This window comes from Mus caroli, chromosome 5, assembly GCF_900094665.2.
Source record: "Mus caroli chromosome 5, CAROLI_EIJ_v1.1, whole genome shotgun sequence".
NCBI lineage: Eukaryota > Metazoa > Chordata > Mammalia > Rodentia > Muridae > Mus > Mus caroli.
In genome coordinates, this window is record NC_034574.1 from 23,916,240 (window position 1) to 23,937,323 (window position 21,084).

General features: G+C 40.8%; 1 protein-coding gene across 3 annotated transcripts in view; it reads right to left on the reverse strand.

The window, feature by feature from the left end:
* Lmbr1 (limb development membrane protein 1) overlaps positions 1–21,084 on the reverse strand; it is a 133,491-nt gene that overhangs the window by 107,057 nt on the left and 5,350 nt on the right. For 2 of the 3 annotated variants that reach the window (XM_021162300.2, XM_021162298.2), the window contains exons 2-4: positions 13,473–13,545; positions 10,625–10,664; positions 3,332–3,471 (exon numbers count right to left, since the gene is read on the reverse strand). In XM_021162300.2, coding sequence (XP_021017959.1) covers positions 3,332–3,471; positions 10,625–10,664; positions 13,473–13,545 — 253 coding nt within the window. Of the gene's footprint in view, positions 1–3,331; positions 3,472–10,624; positions 10,665–13,472; positions 13,546–14,473; positions 15,373–21,084 lie in introns of all 3 variants that reach the window. The other variant, XM_021162299.1, reaches the window with a different exon arrangement.

Here is a 21,084-nt window from a genome sequence, read left to right on the forward strand (position 1 = left end):
CAAAGAAATCATAAATTCTGCAGGCAAATAGATGGAACATGGGATAACCAGAATGACATATACAGCATGTACTCAGTTATAAGTGGACATTAGTCATAAAGTGCAGGACAACCATGCTATAATCCACAGACCCAAAGTAACTGGGTAATAAGGAAGTCCCAAGGGAAGTTGTGCAAATCTCACTCAGGGGAAACTACTAAGTAGTCATAGGAAATAAATGAAGAAAGGGAACTGAGTAGGAGAGAAGGTGAGGAGGGGAATGGGAATGACAATCAGGTATGGGCAGGGGCAAGAGGTCTGGGAGTGAGAATGGAAAGTGGCATTGGGGGGTGGGGAATCTCTGGTGACTAGCTGGAGACCTGGGAGCCTAAGCATATGGGGAGCCTAAGGGTGTGACCCTAGCTGAGATTCCTACCAGAGGGGAATATAAAGACTAAAGTGGCCACCTCCTGTAGCCACATAGGATTTCCAGAGGAATGAGGGGGACATAAACCCACCCAAAAAACTTTCAACCCAAAATCTGTCTTGCCTACAAGATATAAAGGGTTAAAGATGGAGCAGAGGCTGGGGGTACAGCCAACCAATGACTGTCCCAACTTGAGACCCATCCCATGTGAGAAAGCCAACCCCTGACACCTTTAATGATACTCTGCTATGCTTGGAGATAGGAAGCTATGGAGAGGCTTTATCCTGCAGCAGATGGAGGCAAATACAGAAACCCATAGCCAAACGTCAGGCAGAGCCTGGAGAGTCTTGTGGAAGAGTGGGGAATAGAAGTGACTAAGTCAGAGGTGTCAAGGACACTTCAAGGAGACCCAAAGAGTCAACTAACCTGGGACCATGGAGGCTCGTGGAGCCTGGGTTACCAACCAGGGAGCATGCAGGAGCTGGGCCTATACCCCCTACACATTTGTAGCAAATGTGCTGCTTGGTCTTCATGTGGGTGCTCTAACAAGTGGAATAGGGGCTATGTTTGTCTCTGTTCCCTGCCACTGGATCCCCTTCCCCCTACCTGGAGTGTCTGACTGGACCTCAGTGGGAGAAGATGTACCTAGTCTTGCTAGGACTAGATGCCCAAGGGTGGGGTGGTACTCAGTGGGGGCTCCCTTCTCTGAGAAGATGGCAAGGGGCAGTGAGGGGAGGGATTTAGGAGGCTGGGACTGAAAAGAAAGGAGGAAGGGGATGAATAAAAAAATATTTTTTACGAATAAAAAATAATAAGTACTTATCACTGACTACTCTTCAAGATATTGTTTCATAGACTGTATTCACTATTATAAAACACCTCTTCATTGGTATAAGGGAAATGATTTGTGTCCATACAAAAATATCTCACAGTGAGGTAACCCAATTTTACTGCCTTTGGTGTTTATAAACAATATATTCAACCTTCCATATAACTATAAAATTATATAAACATAATAAAATTAGCTTAAAGGGATCTGCAACCCTATTGTTGGAACAACATGATGTACTAACCAGAACCCCGGAGCTCTTGTCTCTAGCTGCATATGTATCGAAAGATGGTCTAGTCGGCCATCAATGGAAAGAGAGGCCCATTGGACTTGCAAACTTTATATGCCCCAATATAGGGGAATGCCAGGGCCAAAAGAATGGGAATGGGTGGGTAGGGAAGTGGGGGGCGCTATGGGGGACTTTTGGGATAACATTGGAAATGTAATTGAGGAAAATAGGTAATAAAAATATTAAAAATTAAAAAAAAAATAAAAATAAAAAATAAAATTAGCTTGATACTAATACCAGTAATTAATGATATAATTAATACCACTAGCCACAAAAATCAACACTAAGAAAATAGAAATAGTATGAACAGGAAGAGTAATAAGAAAGCTATCTATGTACCCAAGAGCCATAACCCAGTCTAACAGATACTATAAAGAACTGTTCTAGTAAAGAAGAGTTCAGTACACACACACTAAATTCATACATACTTAGTGCTTGTTAAGAGGCAGATATTCTCTATTAGAAACATTCCTAAAAGCAAGCCTACAAGGTGTGTTTTACTATCTATTCTACTTAAGAAAGCAGTAACCTGAGACAGACATAGTGCCTAAGTGTGGTAGAAAACAGATGAGCCGAAGTTGCACTATAGATCTACATCACTTGAAGGGAAATGATCTTGTGGTCTACACTGTCACGTTTTGATTATTTGTTTGTTTGTTTTATTTTGGGGGGTTTTGTTTTGTAATTTTGAAACATGGCCTCTCCATGTAGTCCTAGATGATCTGAGATTCACAGAGATTTGCATACCTCTGTCTTTCAGCACAGGGATTAAAAGTATGTGCCACCATACCCAACTACCATCATTACTTTTTAAATCACACTAAAATTTAAACTTGACACTTGTGTTTTGTTCTATCATGTTTTAAAATGGCTAAGAAAACAAAGTAGCAACTATAGCCTCTGCTCTGTAGAGTCTTCAGTAGAAACTAAAGTCCTCTGATATAATCAGATGAACCAAAAAGTCTTCTCCTAAAGCATTTCAATGAAATAAAATCACAGTAAATCCCCAGGTTAATAGCTCATAATCTATAATCCCACACTCAAAAGGCTGAAGCTGAGAACTGCCATGAGTTCAAGACCTACACAGTGAATTCCAGGCCAGTTAAGGGTATAGTGTGAGACATTATTTCATACCACATCCACATGGCTAACTGACATCACAAACACACACACACACACGCAAAACTTACAGGAAGTATAAAACTGTTTCTTGGTTAAGTAAAGGATGATAGCCAATTAGACATGGTAAGGAAAAGCTGGTTTCTGACTTCACTGAGGACTTCAATAGTTGTACTGGTTAGTTTTTTGTCAACTGGACACAACCTAGACATATCTGGGAAAAGGGAATCTTAATTAAGAAAATTCCTCCATTAAATGGGCAAGTCTGTGGGGAATTCTTTTGATTAGTGGCTGACATGGGTGGGCCCAGTCTAATATAGTTAGTGACACCCCTAAGCAGGTAGTACTCAAGTACATAAGAAAGCAGGCTGAGCAACCTTTGAGAGGAAGAAAGCCAGTAAGCAGAACTCCTCCATGGCCTCTGTATTAGCTAGTGCCTCCAGGATCCCACCCTGACTGCCCTCAGTGATGCAGAGACTATGATGTGGAAATATAAGCTGAAATAAACCCTTTCCTCCACAAGTTGCTTTAATCATGGTGTCTTATCACAGCAAGTAACCATCACTAAGACAATCGTTTACTGGAAGATGTTATAACTTGTGACGGAAACTAAGAAAACCCTATAACTTACACAGCAGAAAAAATAAATAAACAAACAAAAAGCAATCCTAAAGTAATGTATACTAACCATGGATGAGGGAGCCATTCAGCCACTGAATATAGTAGTTTTGAGGGAAAGCAAGCAGGATCTCATTGCTGATGATTGAGAAGGGTAAAAGCAAAACAGCGCCAGCTGAAACAGCTAGAGTGAAGGTGCTCAGAAACAACCTGCAAAAGAAGAGGCATCGTTACTGCGCTCTGCAAAGCAGTGAACATGAAAACACCAGCCAGGGTCTTAGGTACGAATCCCAGTACAGGTATTCAACTGAGGTACAAACAGCATGCAGAAGATCTGGAAAGTGCAACCAGGCCAAATTCCTAAAAAGTGGCCCTAAAAGATTTATATACTTAAGAGAGTGCTGCACAGTTTTAAGAATTTTCATTACTATTGGTGTGTGTGTGTGTGTGTGTATGCCTGTGTATAAAGGCAATGGAGTGGGGTGCTATGGCATATGTCTAAGGTCAGAGGACCACTATGTGGAGTCTGTTTTCTCCTTCTACCTTTACACAAGACTCCAATATTGAAGTCTGGTCTCCAAGAGCACATAGCAAATACCTTCTTGATACACTGAGTCATCTCATCAGCCCCTGATAGTCTCATTAAGTTTAAATTATAGTAGTAAATAGCAGAGAAGTAGTAAACAATACTACAATACTAATCAATATTTCAAACACTACTTCAATACTTCTTAGATAATACAGCTTCAATATATAAAAAGAACCTTTATTTATTAAGTCAACAAAACAAACTGAAGAAAAATATTGACAGTAAATACAAAGTAGGCTCTCTATTCACACCAAAAAATGCTTACATATTATCAGGAAATATGTTACTTCAAAATCTATCATCATTTATAACAACCCAAGGACAGAGACTATAACCATGAGGAACTTTCACTTCTCGGTTACAGATTTCTGAAAAGTTTTCCATTCTTTCATAACACACACCTAATTTTGCAAAGGATTTTTTAAAAAGTAAATGACAAGGCAAAAGAGTAGATTTCTGTTGAGTCCAAGGCCAGCCTGGTCTACATAGGGAGTGTCAGGCCAGCCAGGGCAACACAGTAAGAAAGAAGAGGGGAGGATGAGGAAGGGGAGAAAGGGGATATGAGAAGGGAAAGGAAGGAAGAATGAAGAGGAGGAGAGGGGGATGAAAGGGGAACAGGGAAAGGGGAAGGGAGAAAGAAAGAAGGCAAGCAAGCAGAGACCGCAGCAGTAGTGGCAAAGGAAACTTAATTAGCATTAAAGATAAAACTTGAGTATCAATCATATTAAAGTTAATACTGAAAGAATGTGAAAACAAATGTAAGAAAAATTTTAAGTAAGAGTAAATGTCCTATCATGCATTTAATCAAGTAACCCCTCATTTAATGCCATCCTGTAGCAAACAGCAGAAGTGCATACCTACACAGCCACAAGTATCCTGGGAAATCCTGGGTTCAGTTCATCAAAAGCCAACTATTTAATGAAGGTCAATGGAACACTGCAAACACAATTCAGCTCAAACACAGAAGCAGCATCATTAACTGATCCAGTAGAATGAAGAGCAGATGTCCTAGAAAAGTATTCAAAAGTTGCTCAGCTGCATGGCCAACTCCAGCCCAGAAAGGACCATCACCCTGATTAGCATCACCTCTGCCAATGTCAAAACCAAGGTCAAATCCAATACTCACCATCCCAAGGACGGCACAGCCATCCCAACACATCCCAAATGTTTCCTACTGAGGCCCCTCAGTAGGACACATTTCATCTTACATTTCCTCCTCCACCTGCTTCCTAACCCTCAAACGGATCTTATGAGTTCCAGGCCTCTGCCCACAGACTGCTCTCTTAACTCTACGGTGTCCTTACAACAGTGCACGAGGCAAATGTGCCTAAATAGCAAGACAGATCTCAAATGCCACTTGCCTGTCATGTGTCCCTCAATTCCTACCTTCTTATTCCTCTCAGTAGAATCAGCTCATCTTTCCTCTTAGTTCCCATAATGCTCTGACCACACACCAAGAAACATTACTTCCAAATCCAATACTGGAACCTGTGACCTAAGTGGAATTCACTTATGAGACAGAGGGATAAATCAGCAAGTTACAAGTGGCCCAGACAATCCAGCATATATGGTCATCATTACTATAATGCTGCTTTTCAACAGCTTTGGAGCCTCCACTCCACACTCTGTTACTGTGATAGACCTACCCAGAGAGCAGAAAACCACTTCTGCTGCCCACAAAGAGCCCCTCAACTGACAAAGGGTCTTTAAAAATAAGGCCCCAAGCTGAAAAAGTATAGAGAGACATTGCTAGCACAACCATAAAACACACCCTTTCAGAAATGTCATCTTCTAAAATAGAGTAGTAAAAATATTATCTTTGCAGACTATTGTACCTTTTGTAATTATGGTAGTAATACAACAAGAATATTTCCTTGACTATCTGGCATTTGTGACCATCTCCTTAAGGGTATGCAAACTTCACTGGAATGCTAAATGTCACCTATATCTCAAAAAGCCATAATCTCTAGGTCACAGTGTAAAGTAGCTTCATGGGGTGGTGACAAATGCATCAAAACCACCTTAAATTACTTCAGCAAACCTGCCACACACTTCAGGTAGCAAACAGGACCTCAAATGCTGGACCTTGGGTATTTCAAATGGATAAGCAGTTCCTTCTTGAAATTCTCATACCCTTTCTCCAGCACGCCCTCCTCCCTAACTACACACGGAAATGTCCGGACTATCATCTTAAGTGGTTTTTGGTTTGAATATGAAATGTTGCCATACCCTTATGTTTTGAGGACACAGCCACAATCTATGGTACCACTTGAAAATTGCTATGTTTCCATGAAGCACAGCCTGGCTGGCAAAGATAGGTCACTAGGTTTCACCCACCTCTGGATCCAGCCTGCATACTTGCTCTATTTTCTGGTCCATCTTCAAGTAACACTAACATACACTGCCAACAGTGTGGACTGGGAGTAAAAAATAAACCTTTGCTCCTGACTGATATTTTGTCAGTGATGAGAAAAGTAACTGTCACAATCTTTATCTGGCTAATCAATAAAAAGCATGCTTTGTGAATTCAGCCCTCAAGCACTCACTCTGATCAGAGGTTCTTAACCAGTGGGAGCATCAGAATGTATTATTATCAGGATCACCCACCAAAAAAAAAAACACTGGAAGGGGCTTCTGCGAGTGCACATATCACACATATCCAGGGAATCTCTGGGTGATGCTCAGACACTAAACAGATATTTACAAACACTGGATTCTAAGTCAGCACTATACTTGGCATGTTTGAACAGTAAGTAAGACATCCTTTTTTGCCTTCACAGGGCTTCTATAAGCATCACTTAATGCTATCAGAGCATCAGACAATAAACAGCAAATATTTACTAGGTAACTGCATAATATACTAAAGGTGGTAGGTACTGCAGAAAATACAACGAGCAAGGAAAACCACAGTGCCAATGGCCAGACAAGTCAGACTGAACGCAGAACAACACAACTCCTGACAAAGAGCTGGAAAGGAGGCAAAGACAGCTAACTGAAAGGCCAGGGGCATAAAGTGAGAGGCTGGTGTCTCATGATCTACAGAAGGCAGGCTGAATATGGCGATGAGGAATTCTGCTTAGACCAGTGTAGTTTGGTGTCCACAAGGCAGGAATACCACAAGCTGCAGCTCTGCGAATTTCTAAGCAGGCCACAGGTGACTTGGGGTTACTGACTCTCTACTGACCCATCTTCTTGGTCCCAGGTCAAGGCAGTGACTACCAGGATGTTCCATGCTTAAGATACTCTGACCTTCAGTTAGTATTTTATAGGAAGATGAGATTGAAACTACAAGAGAACCCTATTCTTGTCAAATTTCTAATCTATTCATCTACTGGTTTCTATCAGGATGGACTCTTGCAGTACCTTCAAATCCATTACAATAATTACTTACTCTGATGTTTAAATTGTCCCCAATTTGGTAAGAAAAGCCTTAAAGGACTGTTTCCTTTAAAATATCCCGCCGGGCGTGGTGGCGCACGCCTTTAATCCCAGCACTCGGGAGGCAGAGGCAGGCGGATTTCTGAGTTCGAAGCCAGCCTGGTCTACAAAGTGAGTTCCAGGACAGCCAGGGCTACACAGAGAAACCCTGTCTCGAAAAACCAAAAAAAAAAAAAAAAAAAAAAAAAAAAAAAATATCCCAATAATTCTTACTTTCTTATATTCTGTACAAGTAAAATACAGAATTAACATGGACCTTTCCTTATCCAGTCCTTCTATCAGTCTTTAAGAGTCCTGATGTGTCCCTGTGGGTGTGAGCTTGAAGGCCCTCATCCTAGCTGCCTGGAAGTCAGCTTCAACTTTTTGCCTTTGGAACAAGATGTAGAACTCTCAGCTCCTCCTGCACCACGCCTGCCTGGAGGCTGCCAACCTCCTGCCTTGATGATAATGGATGGAACCTCTGAACCTGTAAGCCAGCCCCAATTAGATGTTGTCTTTCTGAAGGAGCTGAAGGGGCCTTCTCTGTATCAATGGGAGGGGAGGCCCTTGGTCCTATAAAAGCTTGATGCCCCAGTGTAGAGGAGTGCTAGAACAGGAAGGCGGGAGTGGCTAGGTGGGTAGGGGAGCACCCTCATAGAAGCAGAGTAAGAGGAGATGGGATAGGGGGCTTGTAGAGGGGAAACCAGGAAAGGAGATAACATTTGAAATGTAAATAAATAAAATATCTAATTTAAAAAAATAATAATAAATTTTGTCCTAATGAGAGTTGCCTTGGTCATGGTGTTTGCTCACAGTTGTAAAACCCTAACTAAGACAGAAGTTGTTACCAAGAACTGGGGTATTGCTGTGATAGGCCTGACCATCTTTTTGTTTGGAAAAATGTAGATTTGCAGACAGGATTTGGAAAGCAATAGAATGCTTTAAGTGGAGCTTAATGGGCCATCCTAATAGGAATATGGAAGACTTTGTAGCTGAGAGTTCTGTATCTTGTTCCAAAAGCAAACAGGAGAAGCCTGACTTCCAGGCAGCTAGGACAAGAGTCTTAAAGTCCATGCCCACAGTGACACACTTCCTCCCACAAGGCCCTATCTACTAGAACAGGGCCACACTCCAGGCCAAGCATAGTCAAACTACTGTATAGGCAAAGCTGAGGAATGTGCAAACACATGGCCACACTCACTTTTATACTACAGTTCTACTTCTGTTAGGTATTCACAATAACACCCCAACTGGTAACCAACAATTCAATAGTCATTTTTTTTGTTGTTGTTGTTGTTTTTCACTTAATTTTTGGTTCAATTGACCTTAATCAAGCCTCTTCACCATTAGAAGTCACCAATTTCCTTCCATACTGACCCCAGCTCTATACATATACATATCTTCTTATTTGCATAGCTTCCCATTCTGGATTGAACTGTCCTGAGACTCAGAAACCCTCCTTCCTCAACTCAGCTCCCAACACTTCTGGTAGGCCCTCCCTTTGTCTCTATTCACTTATGGTGACATTGACACTTTATGGAGACCTTGTCACCCTGCCAGATTCTCTGAAACTGGAGTTGGGGTGGTTGTGATCCACCATGTTGATGATGAGAACCCAACCCAGGCCCTCTGCAAGAGCAGCCAGTGCTTCTAACTACTAAGTCATCTCTCCAGCCCCAGATTTCACATTTTAGTATGAAAGATCCTGAGAGAGAGTGAAAAATTATGTAAGCCCCTATACTTGTGTCCAAAATAGACCCCACTAATGGCAAGGAGTAAAAGTTTAACTCACCCCATTGTTCCAGGATAAACACAAAGTAGAAGTTTAACTCGCTCCATTGTTTCAGGAAATGTTCGTACAGAATACTCCAATCGTTCCTTGAACCCATTATGCTTGCCAAATGCTATAGCCCATGCCAGGTGTTTGCAGTTTCTGCCTTTATAAACCCCTTACCCTTGAGCTCGGGGTCGACTCCTCTATCCCTGCGTGGGATACGAGTCGTCCCCAGTGCACTGGCCTTTCCCAATTAAACCTCTTGCTGTTTGCATCAAGATTGGTCTCTCATGAGTACTGGGGCATCGCATCATCCTGAGACTTGAGTGAGGGTGTCCCTGTTCAGGGGATCTTGCAAGTAAGGAAAATCTAATAGAAAGAACTTAACCGTTTGCTATTCAGTTTGATACATTAAAAAAAAATTGAAGTCAATTTCTATCATATCTCCCCTCACAAATAAGGAACCTATAAGGCAATTGAGCAAATGTGTCACTCTAACCAGAAAATCTATTTGCTCACTGTTCAGAGAGTTTACAAACAGCTGACAGCTTGTGTCTTAGTCAAGGTTTCTATTCCTACACAAAACATGACCAAGACGCAAGTTGGGGAGGAAAGGGTTTAGTCAGCTTACACTTCCACACTCTGTTCATCACCAAGGAAAGTCAGGACTAGAACTCACACAGGGTAGAAACCTGGAGATAGGAGCTGACACATGGAGGGATGCTGCTTACTGACTTAATTCCCCTGGCTTGCTCAGCCTGCTTTCTTATAGAACCCAGGACTACCCAGGGATGGCACCACCCACAATGGGCCCTCCTACCCTTGATCACTAATTGAGAAAATGCCTTACAGCTGGATCTCATGGAGGCATTTCCTCAAAGGAGGCTCCTTTCTCTGTGATAACTCCAGCTTATGACAAGGTGACACACAAAACCAGCCAGTACAGCTTGAGAGTTTACCCTTTTTCTCAGGCTCTATGTTGCCCAATCTGTCCTCAAACCCTCAACCTTCTTGCTTCTACCTCTAGGATGCTGAGACTACAAGCTGGTGCCCTCTGTGCCATACTAGGTCTTTCTTAAACAACTGTTCTTCCTTTAAGCCCTGTTCCTCATTAAATCTCCCGAAGATGAAATATGCCATATTTTTTTTTAAATAAGCACATAGCAGAGAAAGGGAATATGGTCTCATGTAGCCTAGGCTAGACTTGAACTCCTCAGCATCCTACACCCCCCTTACCATTACAGACTTGTGCCACACTCAGCTTGAATAAGCACATTTTAGCAAGAGACAATCAGTTCTGAATTAACCATGTGTACTTATTTACATGTGCTTCTTAAGAATGTGATAAGGGAGGCAGAGGCAGGCGGATTTCTGAGTTCGAGGTCAGCCTGGTCTACAGAGTAAGTTCCAGGTCAGCCAGGACTACACAGAGAAACCCTGCCTCGAAAAACCAAAAGAAAAAAAAAAAAAAAAAAAAAAGGAAAAAAAAAGAATTTGATAAGGATTAGTACATTAGACAGTTACTTCCTTCAGACTCTAACTTCAACACTATAAACAGAACAATTAAATTTTAGAATACATACGATATCCTGTTGACTACAGCATCCTCATCTTCTTGTTCATCTGCAAAAATGTTTATAGTGTTACTATTTTATCTCCAACAAAATGTTTCATGAATTTATCTAAAAATATACCAAAATTACCAAGTTTTAAAAATTCACTGCTGAATGGAAAAGACTTTCATAGAGCATTTTGTTGACTTCCACGAGAACCCAGCTGTAGATTTCATTGTAACATATGGAGTGTGGAGAGCTACACGAGTTGTGATTTTCTTTTGAGAAATGCCACTTAACTGATTGGTCCATGTAAATTAAAATTTTACAAATACCTAGTCTCAAGAAAATAAAACTGTGAACCACAGAACCATTGTGAAATGTAGGTAGACAATGTCAGGATAAGATGCCTATGAATGAAGTAGTTGGGTTATTAATGACCAGCAGACATTTCTACTATAAAATAGAACTTATCCACTTTTCTTTGAGTTTTTATAAGTAAAGGAAATGATAAGATCTTCTTAAACCATCCTAAACTACTTTGTGATAGTTTGTATATGCTCGACTCAGGGAGTGGCACTATTAAAAAGGTGTGGCCCTGTTGGAGTAGGTGTGTCACTGTGAATGTGGGCTTTAAGACCCTCATCCTAGCTGCCTGGAAGTGAGTATCTGCTAGCAGCCTTCAGATGAAGATGTAGCACTCTCACCGTGCCTACCTGGATGTTGCCATATTCCTCCCTTGATGATAACCTCCCAACCTATAAGCCAGCCCCAATTAAAGGTTCTTCTAAGAGCTGCCTTGGTCATGGTGTCTGCTCACAGCAGTAAAACCCTAACTAAGACAACCTTAGACAGCATCTCAACAAACTCAAAAGCACAGTCCAAGTTACAGACAGAAAAAATATCATTTTCCATATCTTTGTAAGTAGCAGGCAGATTTCATCAGGATATCTTCTTTACCCCCTCTTCCTCTCTCAGGCTTCCTAGACACCATCTCTTTTGTCTTCTTTCATTCATAAAATTACCAGCTAAAGGGAATATGTAAATACACAAATATTGCAAAACCCTCCCAGTCCTTCCAGCTCTTCATCTGCCTCATGTCCTTGAGTCTCTGGACCTCTCTAGCCTCAATGTCAGTGGTGTGTCTTAGCCATTCTTTGCAGTGTCTGTCCTAAATTACAGGCTTCCCAAAATAACTTTACAGTCAAAGGCACCACAAAATCACATACATGATTAATTTTTATCCTGCTACCTCCACACCTAATCCATCACCAAGTCTGGAGAAAAGGTCCACTATCTCCTTATCCAGATCTGTCATTCTATCCAACCAGCAAGGTCCACAGTCTTTCTCATTCCCTGCAACTATTGGATTAACCTAAAGATCATCTAAATCTACAGTTTTCCTGCATAGCACCCTTACCTTCCCCTTAAACAATGTATTCATGTTTTTCACTTGTACCCTATCCTCTCTTTCCTTCTATGTGTCTAATCTATAAAACAATGTGACCAGGCATCTTTAAAACAACTGAGGAACTGTCTTGACTCTTTAGATCTTCACATTCTTGGCAGATTAAGGATCCAAGGAATACTTCCAAACAGCACAGAGCCAGATGATGGCTCTAAAGCAACATACTGCAACTAGAGCTGTTCCTTTTATTTCTCTCAAGTTTGATAAGATATTATATCAAAGAATCATTAATATATGGGATCTTTAAAACAAGTATAATACAGCATTGACCATTATTAGTGCAACATCACAGATAGAAAATACTATGATTAAAAAAAAATAGCTGAGAATTAGCAAAAGGTAGTAAGGAATGTGCTGGAATACATATAAAATACTAATCCAAAAATGTGAATTCACCAGTCCATTAAAAAGTAAAGATATGCCAGGCATGGTGGCGCACGCCTTTAATCCCAACACTCGGAAGGCAGAGGCAGGCGAATTTCTGAGTTCAAGGCCAGCCTGGTCTACAAAGTGAGTTCCAGGACAGCCAGGGCTATACAGAGAAACCCTGTCTCAAAAAACCAAAAAAAAGAAAAAAAAAGAAAAACCCTCCGATTAACTCAGGACAAAATGAGATAATACAGGACACTATACAACTGAATACCAGTACAAGTATAAGTACTCTAAATTTTATATTGCTTTAGAAGGAAAACAGAGGCTGGAGAGATGGTTCAACACTTAAGAGCACTTGCTGCTCCTGCAGAGGTCTCAAGTTTGATTCCCAGCAATTATATGGAGGCCATTTTTAACTCCAGTTACTGGGGATGCAACACCCTCTTCTGGCCTCTGCAGACATGGGGCATGCATACAGTGCAAAAATATGCATGCAGGCAAAACACTATAGCACATAAAATAAAAATAAGTAAATACATCTTTCTGAAAAAAAGGAAATCAAAGAGAAGGAAGGAAGGAAGGAAAAAAGGAAGGAAGAAAAGAAAAGAAAGGAGGGAGGGAGGGAAGGAAGTAGGGAGGGAGGGGAGGAGGGAGGAAGGGAAAGAGGGAAGGAAAGAGACAAGACAATTCTGTAGTGAGAAAATGAAAGGGGCTGGGATGATTAGGATGCTCAGTTAGAATCAGTCACAAAGAACCAAACACCCTCATAAACTCTGGAATTTCCTAGGTAGTAAATAGCCAACAACTATTCTTAGTTACGCATGAGAGTTATGATAAGCAAGGACTCTGGGCTGGGCTGGATGGGTGGCTGAGTGTAGTCGGGTTTCCTGGGGGTTATTTTTAGTATTCTCAGGACCAGGCAACTGTTTACTTCAGCCATCAGCATATTCAGCATGGCTGCAATGTGTGGGAAGAGCCCATATACCACCCCAGATACGCAGCTCTGAGGAGAGCTGTAACATATCTCTTTCTACTTACCTGATTTTCTCTTGTATCTTATAATGATGAAGTAGGAAACGATGTAGAGAATGGCAAAGAGAAGAAAACATATCTGAAACAAAGAAATTTAATAGGTCATTTACATTGTTGCCTGTCATTTTTATAACCAACAAGAGATACATCTTTGGTATTTAAAGGAAATGAAGGATCTATAACTACTGAAAAGTAAAACTTATGGAAATTTCACAAATGTAACATTTTGATAAAAAAATGAACTGATCGATTATTCTACTTAATACTATTTTGGTGAGAAAGCCCGGTTTAAAGTTTCTCTTTTCATAAGTTGAGAAAATTTTTTCAAAGTCCTGTGGAAGTGTAAAGAGCCAAGCCATCATCAACAATTCTAAGAACTGAAATGAATGGGCCACGCTGTCCTTCTAAAAAGGAAAGCATGCTAAGAGCGGCAGTAATATGCGATGGGTGTACTGGCACCACAACTTGACAGATTCAGTCACACGGAGCTTTAGCATAAAAGAAGCAACACAGATCAATGTGGAGTAAAAAATAACTTCAGTAAATATACTACATGCTAAAATTAAAATTAAAATTCTTCACTCAACTGGGGTTTAAGTCTTAACAATAAATTCCACTTACTTTGTCTAATAAAGACTGTACAGGATTACTGTATGTGGCCTGAGGTTCTACTCTCCACACATGGCAATGCCCCCCTCACTGTACTAGTTAATGGGGGAAGGAGCTCACCAGCTTATCAGGACTGATTAGAACTTACAACATACTCTCAAGGATTTTCACATACAGAGCACTGTTCTTCACAACATTAATATATCAGTAGGCCTACTAAACTCACTCTTATCAACTTTGGCACTCACTGGCCACTATGAGCTCAAATTGTTTAGTTTTTCTGTATGTGTAGACTTTCCCTTCTTGGCAGAATTTCCCCAGATTATCCCTTGATGCCTACATGGCACAATTTCCTTAAGGCTGAATGGTACACATCAGGATCACCACATTTTCTTTACCTATTTATCTATACTGGCACACACATCAGTTGTCTCTATAACATGACATGGTGAACCCTGAGCACAGTGTGTCTCATAAACCAACTCATTCCCTTTGAATGTGGATCCAGAATGGAAGAGGTAGCGCACTTTGCATATCTGCTTTGCATTCTGGAGGACATGTCATGCTGTTCTGGTGCCAGGAGTGCACAAGGCTTCCTTTTATTCCACATCCTCAACAGAACTTCTCTCTTGTTCTACAGAAGCAGCCATTACAACAGATACGAGGTGAATCTTCCCTTCCATTTCTCTATGACAAAGATGCTAAGTACATTTTCATATATCTGTTGTATATTTGTATATCTTCTTTTGAGAAATGTCCACCCAAGTCTACCCATTTTTATTTGGGTCATATGTGTACATGGCCCTTTATTTTCATCAGGGAAGGTCAAGAAACAGGATATCCACCAAAGACCAAATGATAAAAATAAAGCCTCACTCAAGCTTATGGAGCATGTTGAAAAAAACCTGACTTTCAACCTGCTGAAATCTAGTGGTCACTCCGAGCACGGACTTCTCAGTATGAGTTGGTGGACATGTAATAAAAAAGACTTCAGACTTGGTTGGTAGTCATCCCTGTCTAAGCCATCCACTTAGAAAACAACAATGAAATGGAGAGGAGCACGGCAAACTGAGTGTCAACATCCTCATAATACATGTGGGAGACTGATGGAACACAGTCCCAACATCTGTTCTGGAAGCCTAAAGATGTCAAGAATGCTGGCTAAGTCAAGTGGTGGTAGTTCACACTTTTAATTCCAGCACTCGGGGAGGTAGAAGCAGACAGATCTTTGTGAGTTCAAGGCCAGCTGGTCTACAGAGCAAGTTCCGAGACAGCCAGGGTTACACACAGAGAAACCCTGTCTCAAAACAAAAGAAAAAAATTGGCTAACAAGAGGATGTTAGTAGAGTTACAACCTTCTCTTGAAATCCTCTGGAGCACAGCAAATGGGTCAACAGAAAAACCAAATGCTGGTAAAGAAACATAAAGAAATAGAAGTCTACAAAACAATGGATGTCAGGCTCCATGAGCAAGCAAACTTGGCAGTAAAACAATGAATCCTAAAGTTAAAATAGGATGTCGGATGGCTAGCAGAGGAATCCTGAGTTGATTCCTTTAGTAAGTTGTTTGTAGTGGACTTACTATATCTAGAAACCTATTCTAACACTGGGGACATTAGTGAGCAAAGGTATACCCTTGTGACACATCTCAGAAAGAGCAGTAACAATAAATATAAATATATAACAGACAATTACATTACGGGGTGTTTGAGGATAGTATGGGCCCAAGAAAACAGGGAGTACCATTAGCAGTGGGGGCTTATCTTGCCAGGAGGACAAGAGAAGCAAGACCAGCAGTGTACGATGCAGAGATAATAGTAATGTCAAAGACCTGAAGCAAGACAGCTCTGCTGTGTTCAAATGAAAGGAAAAAATAACAGATGAAATGGAGGGATTAATAGGAGTCCAGGGCAAAGACGACTTTGTTACAGGTGCTAGTACTTACACATGGTAACTAACAAATTGGCTCTGACCCTGAGGGAGACAGGAATCCATGTAAGAGTCTGAACAGAGAGATGGCATGATCAGACTCAAGGAAGAAACTCACCCCAATTGCTAGGGGACACACACACATGTTATATGTATGTTTGTATGTATATATGTACCAGAACAGAAGCAGAGACCATAAAAGAACTGAGCACAAAACAAGGCAGGAGAGATATCACTCAGACCTGTAGAGTGAAACCTTAAGAAATGATTGAGTCATGGGTGTTTTCAAAGCAGGCCTGCTAGGACTTATAAAAACAAACACAAAGTTCTAGTCCTGAGAAACTGGAAAGACTGAGTTGCAAAGTCTTGAGTCGGGAAGATTACAAAACAATATGGTTCAGAGGAGGAGTGGGCTTTGCTGAGTTTGAGATATACACTCAAAGGTGGAAAGCTGAGTGAGTAGGTCTTTATATAAATCTATACTTGTGATGGTTTGTATATCCTTGGACCAGGGAGTGGCACCATCTGAAGGTGTGGCCTTGTTGGAATAGGTGTGACCTGGTTGGAATGGGTGTGTCACTGTGGGTGTGGGTATAAGATCCTCACCCTAGTTGCCTGGAAGTCAGTCTTCCACTAGCAGCCTTTGGATGAAGACATAGAACTCTCAGCTCCTCCTGTGCCATGACAGCCTGGATACTGCCATGCTCCCACCTTGATGATAATGGACTGAACCTCTGAACCTGTAAGCCAGCCCCAATTAAATGTTGTTTTTTATAAGACTTGCCTTGGTCATGGTGTCTGTTCACAGCAGTAAAACCCTAACTAAGACAATACTGTTCAGGGGAAAGACTAGACTACACATTAAAAAACAAAGAACAATCAGCAGATGACAATGTCCTGAGGCTATGGTGCAAAAGCAGGCAGAGAAGATAAGTCTAAAAACAGAGCATAGCTCTCAAATGTTCAGAGACTGCCAGGCAAGCAATCACCAAGGGCAGAGCACCTAGGGCTTGCACATCTCCTGACCCACATGAAGGAACGAGGACTTTACAACAGTGTCAAATACTGCTGACAGGCCAAACAAGATGAGGACAGAGGACTGACAACTGGATCTGGTGCCCTGGAAGTCACTGCAGCCTAGAGTTGCTTTTCTGGAGCAATGAAGACAAAAGCCTAGCTCAAGTGGATTCCCAGAAGAGCTGGAAGGAGAACTGTAAGCAGAGTTCTTCCTTAGAGCTATCAGAAAACAAAGGAGTTGTGAAGAGGAACTCAAAGTCAAGAACCTTTTTTAAAGTGAGAAAAGCTACTGAAGGAAGAAAGAATAATCCAGCAGGCGGTGTAAGAGGAGGAGGAGATGGAGTAATGCTGAAATGACTATACAGCTGAGGGACTCAGAAAATCTTCCTGTGAGTGAATCAAGGGGCAGGAAATGAGTGGGGGAAGAGAACAGAGAGGAAAAAGACCATAGTAAGGATGCTGGTGCAATTGACAAGAGGATTAGGCGACATGAGTCACTGCAACTTTAACAAGAGATGTTTTCTGAAGTAGTGAGACAAAAGCCTGGCTGAAGTAGATTCTGGGAAAAGCTAAAAGAGAAAGGAGTAAGCCTGAAGGAGGGAAATGAGGAAAAGGAGGGCAGCTCCACTAATCTCTGCTCTCACCTCCTATGTTCTCTTCATTTGAGCACACCAGAGCCATCCCACATCAGACCCTTGGAATCACTACTGTCTCTGCCTCTAGGCCAACTCTCAAATGTCTGAATCTCTCATCCTTTGTCTCACAGCTCTTCCACTCCCTGGCACCAACTTCTGTCTTTGTTTTCTATTGCTGTGTAGAGGAATCATGACTTCCATAAGGCTATGTATAGAAGAAACAGTTTAGCCGGGCAGGGTGGCGCACGCCTTTAATCCCAGCACTCGGGAGGCAGAGGCAGGTGGATTTCTGAGTTCGAGGCCAGCCTGGTCTACANAGTGAGTTCCAGGACAGCCAGGGCTATACAGAGAAACCCTGTCTTGAAAAACAAAAAAAAATAAAAATAAATAAATAAATAAATAAATAAAAAGAAAGAGTTTATTGGGAGTTAACAGTTTCAGATGGTGAGTTCATAACCATTATGACAGAGTGCATGGCAGCAGGCAGGCACAAGATTCCAACAGGAGCTGAAAGCGTACATCCTGATCCACAAACACAAGGCAGAAGGAGGGAGGGAGAGAGAGACAGAGAGAGAGAGAGAGAGAGAGAGCACTAACTGGGAGCAGCATGGGCTTCTGGAACCTCAAAGCACTCCCCAGTAACATATCTGCTCCAATAAGGCTCCTAATCCTTCCCAAACAGTTCCACCAACTAAGTACCAAGCATCCAAATATATGAACCTATCTATATGCCCACTGTCACTCAAACCACCACAACAATTAATGACAAAAGAGGCCATAAATGTGAAAGAAAGCAAAAAGTATATTGAAGAACTTGGCAGGAGGGAAGGTAAGGGGTAAGAGATATAAAAAAAAAATTAGGTAAGAACAAATGTAAACAAAAGTATTAAAGACATCTACAATGAAAACTCTATAGCACTCAAAACCTGAAGAAGACACTAGAAGGTAGAAAGACTTCCAATGTTCATGGACTGAGAGAATTAATACTATTAAAATGGCATACTACCAAAGCAATCTACAAATCCAATGCACCTAATCAAAATACTAACATCTTTCACAAAACAATAAAAAGCAAGCAAAACATTATTTGGAGTCATAAAGACCCCCAATAAAAAAAAACAAACATTTTTTTTAAAAAGGTTTGATTGGAGGTTACCACAATAATCAATTCTTGACTTCAAAATATAGTACTTCACCAATAAAATCACTAACAAAATCAGCATGTATGCAGAATAAAAGCAAATAAGTAAAGCAATGAATAATGGACCAAGAAATAAACTATACATGTACAGCTATATGGTTCTTAACAAATCTTCCAAAAATATAGACAATGAAGAAAAGGCATCGTCTTATACAAATAGTACTGAGACACTTAATAGCCACATGTAGAAGGTTGAAACTAGATCCCTATCTCTCACCCTACACAAACATCAACTAAGAAATAGATCAAAGATCTTAATCGAAGACTTGAAACTACTAGAGGAAAGCACAGAGGAACCTGGTAGGACTCCAATAGCTCAAGAAATAAAAGCAAGAACTGACAGACAAAATTACACCAAATTAAAATGCTTCTGAGGAGCATTTTACGAAACTACAGTATGAAGTGTTACCCCAGAGTTAGAGAAAATCTTTGTCAGCTATTAATCTGAAGGAGAATTAATAACCAGAATATTTTAACTCCAACCTTAACAGCAAAAGAACAAATAATCCAATCAATAAATGACAAATGATCCAAACAGATACTTCTCATAAAACAAAGGAAGGAAGGAAACACAAATGGCTAATGTTCAACATTCTTAGCTATCAGGGAATGGGAATCAAGATTTCACTCAGCCAAATGGTTCTTATCCAAAATGCTGCTGAAGATGTGGACAAAAAGGAACCTTTATATACTTTGGAAGGTATATGAATCAGTACAGCCACTATAAAAATGGAGATTCAAAAAAAAAAAAAAAAAACTACAAACAGACCTATATATAGCTCAGTTATACCACTCCTGTGCACAGGATCTGCACTCCTGTGTTTATCACAGCACCAGTCACAGTGGCCTATTGACACAATAGGCCACTTTGACTTAATTGGAAATCTGTGTGTCCAAACCTTTAGGTCCTTGTCCCCAGTTGGGTTTTGATGGATCAATAACTCCAACAGCCAATGGCTGGGCAAAGAGGGAGAGGTGGGACTTCTAGGTTCCTGTGGGCAAGGAGACAAGAGCAAGGAGGAGATGCAGAATCAAGAGACATCTCAGATTTAGAGCCACAGGGGGAAGATCATCCAAAATGTAGTTGGGAAGGGAAAGTGGCCCCTGGAAGGGCAGCCCAGAAGCATCTTGGGCAGCATAAACCAATAAGCCTCACAGAAGGTAACAGGGCAGCAAAGTTAAAGGTAGATTTAGAAGGTGCCGAGTCAGGCGTACTGGAGGGAAAAGTATGCTAGCTGAGGGAGGATTAGAACGGCCCAGCCTTTGCGTAGCCAAGGCATTTCAAAACTAAACTTGTGTGTGTGGGGTGTGTGTGTGTGTGTGTCTTTCATTTGCAGCAAAGAGCTCCTGAGTGGGAGCTCTGGCTGGAAGCTAAAGGGGAGTAGCTAAAATTACTGCTACACAATAGTCTATTGACAGGTGACAGAACCAAAAAGATACGGTACATATACACAGTGGAGAATTACTCAGCTATAAAGGAAGATGAAGCTGTTTTGAGGGTAAAAGGACCATGAGGTATATAAGAGGAGAACAAAAGGGAGAAGGAATCAAATGAGGATATATGAATACATAGAAATGTCACAGTAAAATCCAATCACTGGTATAATTAATGTGCATATTCTAACCCATGAATGATGGCATTCACCTATATTCTCAACACTTGAGAAATGGAAGAACAAGAGTTCAAGTTCATCTTCAGTAATACAATGAGAGTTCAAAGCTAACCCAGCCTATATGAGACCCTGTCTCTCACAAAGAAAAAGAGCCACTAGAGTACTTTATTTTAAATGATGTAACCCAAAAGGAAGAAATAACTGTGATGTATCATCATGTAGTAGAAAAAGCATAGAACCAAAACACTCATATACATAAAATTAATAAATATTTAAATAAATAAATCATTTCTAAATGTATCAACTTTATTTAGAAAGATAAATAAAACTCTACTTTAGCTAGGTGACATTAATTCATCATGAATGAAAAAGTAAACCTAAGCCAAATACATAAGAAAAAAAATGTGAATTTTAAAACAACCTAAGTGGCTCACAACCACCTCTAATGAGATCTGACGCCCTCTTCTGGTGCATCTGAAGTCAGCTACAGTGTACTTATGTATTTTTTTTTTATTTTTATTTTTATTACATATTTTCCTCAATTACATTTCCAATACTATCCCAAAAGTCCCCCATAGCGCCCCCCACTTCCCTACCCACCCATTCCCATTCTTT